Here is a 10,944-nt window from a genome sequence, read left to right on the forward strand (position 1 = left end):
TATATATATACAAACACACATCTCTTTACACTGAGAAATATTTTACTGAACTGCTGTTTTGTTTTGTTTTTGAGACAGGGTCTCACTAAGTAACCCTGGCTGGCCCAAAACTTCCTATGTAGACCAGGCTGGCCTCAAATGCACAGAGATCCACCTGCCTCTGCCTCTCGAGGCCTGAGATTTATAGGTGAGCACCACCACAACTGGCTTGAACTGCTGTTGCACAAATTATCCTCAGAACAAAACTGCCACCATGTTTATGAGATCATCTGTGCCTGCTTGCAAGGGTCAATCAGGGTCTACCTGTGGATTGTTGACATGTCCTCAGAGAAGGAGGTAGTAGGGTCCCTGGACCCTCACCTGAATGCCCAGTCACTCTTCAGAGTCCTTTGTATGCAATTTTGCCCTTAATGCATGTGGCCTCAGGGTCTAAGGGAGAGGCTAAAGTATTTAGGCTGGGGAAGACTATGTGGCTATGGGGAAGCCATCAACCATGCTGGGTAAAGACCTTCCAATGTAGCTGTTTTGGGGTCACCAATGCTCTGTGAGTAAGGCCGATAAACTCATTGATTCCCCAGGAGAAACTTTGGTAGACTCCAACTTTGGTTTGTCATTAGGACCTTGGAGGGAGGGGGTGGACACTGTTCACATCTCCTGGAGGGAAGAATTTTAGCAACAACTGCTTAGAAATCCATTGTAGGCACGTGGTCCTTTACCGCTAAATACTCGGTGGTTTGTACCTCTTTGTAAAGTATCTGAGAGTTATGATCTGATCTTAGTTAAGATCAGCCGTTCCCTGAGCTACAACTAAAGAGGTGAATGCAACTCCCTGCATGCCAGGGCAGCATGTTTGTCTCTAGTACAGGATGTGAGAAAACTGCCCAGGGGCCACCTCCCTCTGTGACACAGCACACACCTCTCTCCTTAGCTCCCTCTATGGTCCTTACCTCTAATCTGGCCCCAGGGCTGGCTCCCTGTAATGCCCTTCTGACATGCTCTAGCATTTCTCTGTGAAACCTGCAAGATCACTCCCTCTAGGAAGCCTTCCCTGACCACTTAGCTCCTCTGAATTCTCTGCAACTTTCTTCCAATGCCCACTGATTCATAGCTGTACTGAACTTAGGAAATGCTTTGCAGGCTATCTCCTCCTTTCTGGAAGGATCATGAAAACCAAGCTCCAGACTGAGCACAGAATGCTACCCAGTTATACTGAACTAATTGCTGGAACCAGGCCTGGGTGGGGCCATCTGGCCCTGTAGATGGTCTGGAATAGACACCCAGGCTAGCATTCTGCATCGTTCAAAGTGGTGCAAAATAGAAACTCCATGGTTCTGGCATGACCGCCCTTCCCCCTGCCCTCCCCAGCATCTGGAGACTCACCAGTCAGTGCCTTCAGCCAAATACCTGGGCTGAGGTGTCTGCAGTTGGTGGCCAAAGTCAAAGCTGGGGTGGAGGCGATGGGGGTGGACAGACACTCGCTCCTGACTCCGCCTGTATGGAAAAGAAGAAGGACCATGGCATCAGGGGCTACCTGGGCCAGCCAAGCTCCCAGGAGCTCTGAGTGATACCTTTTCCACCAACCTGGAATGCCTTACTCTGCTACTCATAGAGATAGTAGTTCCCAAACTCAAAGAATTTCCCAGGTGAGCAGAATCCAGCCCCCTGCATGCACTCATCCACAGCACCACTCTCTTCTCTCCGCCACCTTTCTCCACACACTTATCAGTTTTCAAGGCCCAGGTGAGAGCTTGCCTTCTCCAGCAAGGCCTCCCTGAACACACCAAACCAAAATGACTTCTCTCCTTGACTCCCTACAACACTCCCCTGCTCTGCTGACTCCATCCCTCTAGCCACTGATACCTATCAGTCCAGTAGTTCTCAAAGTGCTCCAAACACCCTTATGATTCCCTGAAACCCTTTCAGGTAGTTCAAGAGGAAAAAATGTATTTTCCTTTTCACTCTTTATTCTCTTGCTGGCAAATAGTGGAATTTTCCAGAAACTTCATAACACAGGATTCTGCAAGATTTAGTACAGACACAGACAGGAAGAAACAGGAATCTTCTGCGTTAAAGAGACTTGCAAATATATTTGTACAAGTGGCTCTTCTCACTAATTTTTATAAGAACATATTATAGGTTTAGCATAGGAGTTTATTTTTAATGAATTAATAAATACTTTAAAATTTCCATTGTGCTAAACATCAATGACCTAACCTTTATAAGCAGAAGCTTTCTGCAGTCATTAATTTTAAAAAATATTTTATTTATTATTTTTATTTTAGGTGTATGAGTGTTTTGCCTGCATGTATATAAGTGTACCACATGTATGTAATACCCAAAGAGGCCAGAAGAGGGTGTCAGTTCTGGTGTCCAATCCCCTGGAACTCGAGTTACTGTTGGTTATTAGCATACCTGCCATGTGGGTGCTGGGAATCAAACCAGGGTCCTCTGGAAGAACAGCAAGTGTTCTTAACTGCTAAACCATCTTTCCAGCCCCCTGTAGTCATTAATTTTTGTGACTGTAGAAAGAGTTTTGAAACCCAAAAGACTGAGAACCATCCCCTCATCCTGTTCATCCAATTCTTTTCCCTTGGCATTTGAGGCTCAGGGAAGCCTAGTGACTCGCCACACTGAGCTATTTGATGAGTACTAATTTTACTCTCTGTTCCATGGCTGTACAACCAGAGTCTTTAACTGTAGTCCCCAACTAGACCTTGGCTTCTTGGAGGGCAGAGCTGGCTGGAATCAACCATTTCCTCTGGTATTCTGTGTGGTTGGGGGAAAATCAGAATCAAACCGCCATGGGGGTTGGAGGGGACTTGGGAGTCCCGCTAGGCAAACTTCCCACCCTGCAGAAGTCCACAGTGAACAAACACCACGAGTTAACCCAGTCCCCTGACCCTGCACCTGGGTGATGGGAGGGGTCATACTGCGTTCTAACCTCCTGAGACACTCTGTGACTGCTCCCAAGCTTGACTAGTAGAGGCACAGGCCCAGCAGCCCTTGGCCCTCCCTGCGGGTGCCCTCTGTCTGGCGAAACCCACACCCCCACCCCCTCCTCCACCGCCCATGCAGACCTGGGATGCGAGACGAGCCTGCGGTGCTGAGCTTCCAGGAGCTGCTGCTGCAGGAGGTATTGCTGGTGCAGGGCCTGAGGTAGGAAGGAGGGACCTGTGACGTCCTGGAACTGCAGGGTAGGCAGCGGGGTCAGCGACTGATGCAGCGCGCCGCTGTGCTGGTGGGCCGGGGCCATGTGGGCGCTGAGGCCCGGCTGCGACTGCACGGGGTGGGCCAGCGGGAAGTCCGGGGTGAGCTGCTGCGGCTGCGGGGGGCCCAGGTGGAAGTGGCGGCAGGAGGTAGCGTGAGGATGCTGAGACCTTTGAAAGGGGGCACCTGTAGAGGCAAAAGACACACAAGTCTCCGTGAGAACCAGCGCAGGGCCCTCACACCTCATCCGGGCACCACCCAGGGGCACCCTCGAGCTGGTGAAAATCAAGACCCTCCTTACAACACAGCAAATCTGCCACTTCAGTGTGTGTCGGTTACCATTTTTAATGCTCCCGTGTAAAGTTTCTATATACGTGGGCAAGGAAAGAGTGTTTGCTTTAAGGTACAGATAAGCAGTCTTTTTATAATTAACATACTTGCTAAAGGGGTTTAAAAGCCCCTAAAGCCAGCTTGGCTTTCTTGAATTAGATTCCTCCCATACAATTTCATATGTGCCATATAGAGATTTAGGGCAGCCTAGCCAAGCTCTGAACTATAAGGAGGAAGTCCTATTCTGGAGTACAAGCATCTAGAAGTTTTGCAGGGTGTTTTTCTAAGTGTGTTGGGAGGGGGGTTGTGGAAGGCGGGGGAAGAATCACACAAAATAACTTATTTAAATACCAATCAAACCAGGCATGGTGGCACCAGACTGTAATCCCAGTGGGAGGCAGAGGCAGGTAGATCTCTGTGAGTTCAAGGCCAGCCTGAACTACATAGCCAATTCCAGGCTAGCCAGAGCTACATGGTAAAACCATGTTACAAAAGCAAACAAACAAAAAATAATTAAAGCAAATTATTATAAGATGAGAATTTATTTAAAAGCAAACAAATCCAGGTATATGCTGGACCTCAGCTACTTTAGCTTAGGCTCCAGTATTTTGTGAGTAGAACTGAACTTGACAAAGAAGTTTTTCAAGTGCCCCAGGATGGAGGATACAGCTCCCGCATTGGAGGAGACCTCTTATGAGGTAGGAAGTAGGCTTGGCACTGAGGAAAGATCCTTGGAGAAATTCCTGTTAACCTGGTATATTCAACACACCTCTGCCTCTTCCAAAACCCCTCTAAAATAAGACAAGAAGAAGGAAGACAGGAACAGAGGACAGGAGAGGTGACACCAGCAGGCAACAGATGTCAACAGAGGTTGGAAAGTAGATGGAGGAATTGGCAAAGCTGACAAGTTGGAAGTCCATCCCAGCACCTACCAAAGAGGCAGTCAATAAGCAACGGACAGATCATGCCATGTGAGGCTGGAGGGATCAGGAATAAGAAGCAGTAGCTACTTTGGAAGAGGGAAGAGAGCATGGAGCTAAGCAAAAGTAGACTGATGAATAGGTCTGCCCACTGGGCAGTTATACCCTATACTCATGGTTTCTCCCTTTTCTCATCCCATGCAGGGAAGTGACCATCTTCCCAGAAACATCCCAATGCTTGGAAAGTGAGTGACACTAGGCCGCAGAGGGCAGGGGCACAGACAGTGTGAAACAGGATCAGATGAAAGTCTATTCCAAAGCTTATGGAACTTTAGAACCTTACCTTCTACTTTACTCTTAAAACCTCTGTCATTGTGTGTGTATCAGCTCTCTGCACTCTCCACAAGTGCACTAACTGGGCTGGAAACAGGCATGGGGTGCTTCTCTTAAGAAAACCATTCATCCCAGAAGAACTCTATAGATGCTTCTGATTCAGAAACCCCAATAAAATGTCTAGGTCCTCACCAGCCACAGTACACTTGAAGCCCTCAAGCTGAAAAGTCATTTCTTAACATATACACACAGAGCCTCTATAGAGCTTTTAGTGGTCTACTCTTTGCTGTGATCAGGCACCCAAAGGGTGACCATTCCCTTGAGAAAAGCTACAAAGTAAAAGAGAGAGAGAGAGAGAGAGAGAGAGAGAGAGAGAGAGAGAGAGAGAGCAAATTTTGTGAGAAAAAGTGAATTAAAAGGAACAGAAATAATGCAAGGACTAGAGGAAAAAAATTTCCAGTATCCTCAGAGACATGAGATGTTGGAACCATGAAACAACAAGAATCTCTCTTAAAAGTAACAACGAGGAAGGAAGAAAGACAGCTCCTGGAAATTAACATTGTACAAGGTAAAATCTGAAATTTAGCAGGAGGGCTGGAGCTAAGGCTGGGGGCACTTTCCAGGAAACAGAATGAGGCAAGGTTGGCAGGAAGACTCTGAATTGTAGGAGAGAACAAAAATGCAAGAAATCCTGAGGAGAAATTTATGGGAAATTTTTCAGAAAGTATTTCCCAGAACTGAAGGTCTGTTTTCCCAGATAGAAAAGGCGGTCTCAGTGGCCAAGAATATAGATGTGGGTAAGAACCCCACACCAAGACATCATGTAGTGAAATGTACAATTAACAAAGGCAAAGGGATGATTCTAGAACCCTCCAGAAAGAAAGCATACAGATCCTATACAAACACTCAGAAATTGGAATAGAAAATATATTTTCAAAATGACATTAAGAGCTTAAAAATTATAGAGCAAGTACCTTCCAAGTTCTGGGGTGGAGGGTGGATTTTCAATCTGGAATTCTATAACTAACCAAACCATTAATCAACTGTGAGGATAGAAAAAGCTGTTTCAGTTTTTTTGTTTTGGGTTTTTTTTGTTTTTGTTTTTTTGTTTTTTTTTTTTTGAGATATCTCTTGTAGCCCAGGTTGACCTCTGTTAGAAATTAAAAATTGTTTTTATTTTATGTGTATGAGTGTTTTGCCTGCATGCATGTATGTGCACCCTGTGCATACCTGGTGCCCATGGAGGCCAGAAGAGGGCATCAGATCCCCTGGACTTAGAGTCACAGACAGTTGTGAGCTGCCATGTGGGTACTAGGAAATGAACTCAGGTCCTCTGCAAGAACAGTAAGCACTCTTAACCAGAGAGCCACCTCTCCAGCCCCTCTGTTAGAAATTAAAAAGAAAAAGTAGCAGGTTTGATATTATCCCTCAGAATGAGCTTTATTAGGAGAGAAAGCCTTAAGGCCACAGGGACCATGATGATGCCACCGTCTACCACCACATTTGACAGTAAAAAGAGGAGGAGAGAACAAGGCAGAGAGAAAAAAGACAAGAAGGAGGAGCCTGCTCAGGGAAGATAAAGAAGCAGAAGACAGACCAGACTTCCCCGCAGAAAAGGAGGTGGAGGGGGACTAAAAAAAGAAAGGGGGGGGGAACTGGAGAGATGGCTCAGCAGGTAAGATCAATGGCTATTCTTGTGGAGGGCCCAGGTTTAGTTTCCAGCACCCACATGGCACCTAAAAATCTTCTGTAACTCCAGTTACAGGGGATCTGACACCCTCTTCTGGTCTCTGCAGAGACTGTACACACACACATGCATGCATGCAGATGAGAAATTCATGCACATAATATGAAAATAAATAAATAAAAATAATTATTTTAAAAAAGATACTGGTGAGACTCAGCCAGTTCTTCCCAGTAGAGCTATATGAGCCATACACAGGCAATTTAAAATTTTCAAGTCAGGTAAAATTAATTTTAATAATGTCATATAACAGTATATCTAAAATTCTATTTTAACATGCATCCAATATAAAAACTTTTGCGATATGTTACATTCTGTTTCCATACCTAAGTCTCTACATCTGGTGCATTTTTCATCTGGTCTGGTTTGTGGTTTGTGGCTTCCCTGTGGACAGTGCAGTCATACAGAAAAAGATCAACTCCGTCCACAAAGCAAAGCCTTCCAGACGTTCCCAGCTGGTATTACCTCAGATGAGATGGGGAGCCTTCCTCTGCATACATGTAAAACTCAAGCCCCTTAGCCTAGCATTAAAGCTTCATCCTTCCCAGGCTCCCCAAGTCCTGCTTGGCATCAGTGCTAAGGAAATTCCTAGATAGTTGTCTGGCTGTGGGAGGAATTGTGGGAAAAACAGAAGGGCTGAGGGGCCGGAATTGGCTACACTCAAACTGGTTTGAAATTGAGTAAGGCAGAGAATGAGGAAGTCCAGGTTAAGCCCTAGGTTTAACAAGGGCAGGACAGGGATAGATCAGGCCAGCTGGCCAGTGTCCTCCTACCCCAGCCCTGGTGAAGCCTATCCTGTTGCCAAGAACAGCAGCTGCCCCTCCCCACCCATAGTCCCTCCTGCTCTTTGTGGGTGTGTGTTTGGTTGGGGGGTTCTCACTCCTGCAGTCTGAGCCTTCTAGTTGGCATGTGGGAAAGGGAAAGCAGGTGTCCATCTCTAAGGTGGGCAGTAGGAGAGAGGTAGACTAAAGCATCTAACGCCTCAAGCAATCTCTACCTGAAGAGGACCTCTGACTTCTGTTCTGGGACTCTGAGCCTTCTCAATCATCTCCATCCCAGGGAGACGGTCCTGGGCCTCATCACCCTGCCCAGAAAGGCACAGAAGCCAGAAGACACTCCTGAACTCTGCACTCAACTCTGTGTCATGTAGTTTTTGTGACAGTACCATGTAACACTGCCCAATTTGGTCTCCAAAACCAATGACAAAACTCAAGGGACTCTCAAGTCCACAGCAAGCCAATAGCCAGTAATGTCTGAGCAACACTGACATCTCCAAGTTCCTCCACCCCTTAGTAGACGACCTGCATTTTTTTCCCATTAGTCATTCCTTCCCATTAAAAAATAATCTCCAGCTGTCTCTGATTATTCTATGTATTTATCATATTTCCCCAGGGTTAAAATGCCAACTAAAAGATTCATCATGAGCTAAATAATGTTTTCAGCAAGTGGGGAAATAAACAAAATAAACCCCACAACATTTAGAGGTATGTTTAGACAGAAGAAATAAAAAATTAGGATATAAAGTCATACACTTCACTATGATGAGTTCAATCTTGAATGGGAATTTATTTAAAACATTTCTATATTTCAGTGACCTTAGCTTTATTCTATATATTGTTTCTTAACTTTCTAATTTTATGAATTTCCTCAAGAATACAAAGGCACCTAAGCTGAAAAATCAACTTTGTTTTTGTTTATACAGGCTGTTAATAAATTTCAATAAAAAGAAAAAAAAAAACCATCACCACCCTCTGCTTCCCTGGACCTGCACGACCCACAGGCCTCTCTCCTACCCTCAGGCCTCTCTCTGGGGTAAGTCACCCTCCCATCTACCCTACCCGTCTCTCCTCCTAGCCTGGGTCCTGTCCCATTCTTTGTCTTGATGCCCCAGGCACCAGGGGAACCACCACTGCTTCCTGATCCATTGCATCCAGACAAACTCAGTTCCTTCTTGGGTCCCCAGGAGCACTCTGGACCTGGCCCTACCCTCACCTCCATGTGCTTCCCTGAGCCTGCACAACCTACCAGTCTCTTTCCTAGAAACAGGGGCTGACGTTTCCTCTTCCTGATCCTTTGCCTCCAGAACAACCCAGCTCCTCAGGGCAGTCCCCAGGAGCCCTTGGGGCTGCTTCCTGCTCCCATCTTCCTTTGCATCTCTGGGTGGCACAGCCACTAGCTGCCCGAGACCAACATCTTTCCTGGGCCCAGCTCCCAGGCCAGTCCAACTCCCAAAATCCCAAGGACAATGTCTTTCCTGGAGGGATTCAGACCTTAGGAGAAAGCCTGAGAGCATCTGATCCTCATCTGACTTGGGCCTCTGTAGGAACTCCTCAAGACAAAAGCAATCTGGCCACGCCAATATAAAATCAAAAGAGAGAATCAGAAGCTTAGAGGAACCAGCTTTTCATGCCCAAAAGTAAACCACAAAGACACATAAAGCTCAAAAAAAGAAGCAGAACTAAACTTGAAGGCCCGAGTATCACACAAGAGTCAGAAACTACAAAAGAAATTCACATGTCAAAATCACAGAGAAAAAACAATAACATGAAAAACCAAAATAACATATCCCCACCAAATACCAATAGTCCTGTAGAGGAGTTCAATGAGAAGCCCCTAGAGACAATGCAGGACATGGAACTCAAAAAACAATTATAAACATGATAAAAGAATTCAGTGAATTTAAAGAACACACAAAGAAATCAAAGAACTGAAGGATGATAGGGATAAACTTCTGAATGACTTCAGAAAAGAGCTAGAAATATTGAAGAATACTCAGGCTGAAATGAAGAAGGAAGTGAAACACTCAGTAAGCCAATTAGAAATGACAGGAGAAAGCCTCACCAATAGGATGAACAAGATGGAAAACAGAGTATCAAGATTGGAAGATAAAGTGTATGAACTGGACCACTCAAGCAAAGATTATGAAAAATTTAAGAAATCACAAGAATGGAATATGCAGGAATTGTATGACACCATAAAAAGACCAAACTTACAAATTATAGGCATACAGGAAGGAGAAGAATCCCAAGATAATGGCATGGACCAGATCTTCAACAGAATCATGGAAGAAAATTTCCCAAAATTAAAGAAAGACATGCCCATACAAATACAAGAAGCATATAGAACACCAAACAGACAGGACCAGAAAAGAAACTCTCCACAGCACATTATAGTAAAAACACTACACATACAAAACAAAGAGACAATACTGAAAGCTGCAAAAGAGAAACAACAAGTCACATATAAGGAAAACCCATTAGGATTACAGCTGACTTTTCAGTGCAGACTATGAAAGCCAGAAGAGCCTGGACCAAAGTATTCCCAGTTTTAAATGACCACAGATGCCAACCGAGATTACTATACCCAGCCAAAATGCCTATTATAGTTAAACGGAGGAAAAAAAAAATCTTCCATGACAAAAATAGGCCGAAGGAATTCATGTCCACAAAACCAGTCCTTCAGAGAGTTCTGGAAGCAATGCAAAGAGCAGAAGAAAGGAACGACTATACCCAAGGGGTTGGGGAAAGAAATTCAATGAAGGTATGACTGTGGAAAAGTACAGCGATATCAGGAATGTAAACAGATATAAAAATGACAAGATTTAATACTCATCTTTCATTAATAACTTTAAATGTTAACAGACTGAACTCCCCAGTCAAAAGACACAGACTAGGTAAATGGATTAAGAAACAAAACTCATGTTTTTGTTGTCTGCAAGAAACTCATCTCACTTTCAAGGACAGACACTATCTTAAAGTGAAAGGATGGAAAAAAATATACCAAGCAAATGGTACTAAGAAAAAAGCAGGCGTTGCAATTCTAATATCTGACAAAATAGACTTTAAACTAAAACTAATCAGAAGAGATAAAGAGGGGACTTCATTCTGATCAAAGGAACAATCAATCAAGAAGATATTACACTCAAGAACATATATTCACCAAACTCTGGTATACCCAACTTCATAAAAACAATACTACGGACTTTAAGAACAAGATTAATCCCAACTCATTAACAGTAGGTGACTTCAGTACCCCACTGTCGCCATTAGATAGGTCAACAAGGCAGAGAGTTAACAGAGAGACATCTGAATTAAACAATACCATATATCAGATGGACCTAACAGACATCTACCGAGTTTACACCCAAGCACCAAAGGACATACTTTCTACTCGGCACCCCATGGAACCTTCTCCAAAATCGACCATATACTGGGGTACAAAACAAACCTCAACAAATACAAAAAGATTGAAATAATTCCACGTATTCTATAAGACCACAATGCAATAAAGCTTAAAATCAACACTGGAAGATATCCTAGTAACCACATGAACACATGGAGATTAAAGAGCTCACTCCTGAATGATGAATGAGTCAAAGGAGAAATTAAGAAAGAAATAAAAGTATTCCTG

The 10,944-nt window shown here is 44.4% G+C and overlaps 1 protein-coding gene across 2 annotated transcripts in view; it reads right to left on the reverse strand.

Annotated features, from left to right (window-relative positions):
- Rnf165 (ring finger protein 165) overlaps positions 1 to 10,944 on the reverse strand; it is a 125,796-nt gene that overhangs the window by 18,831 nt on the left and 96,021 nt on the right. For both annotated transcript variants that reach the window (XM_008825907.2, XM_008825906.2), the window contains exons 2-3: positions 3,078 to 3,393; positions 1,381 to 1,491 (exon numbers count right to left, since the gene is read on the reverse strand). In XM_008825907.2, the coding sequence (XP_008824129.1) occupies positions 1,381 to 1,491; positions 3,078 to 3,393 (427 nt within the window). The remainder of the gene's footprint in view (positions 1 to 1,380; positions 1,492 to 3,077; positions 3,394 to 10,944) is intronic.

Source organism: Nannospalax galili, unplaced genomic scaffold (genome assembly GCF_000622305.1).
Source record: "Nannospalax galili isolate Female #2095 unplaced genomic scaffold, S.galili_v1.0 scaffold169, whole genome shotgun sequence".
NCBI classification, from domain to species: Eukaryota; Metazoa; Chordata; class Mammalia; order Rodentia; family Spalacidae; genus Nannospalax; species Nannospalax galili.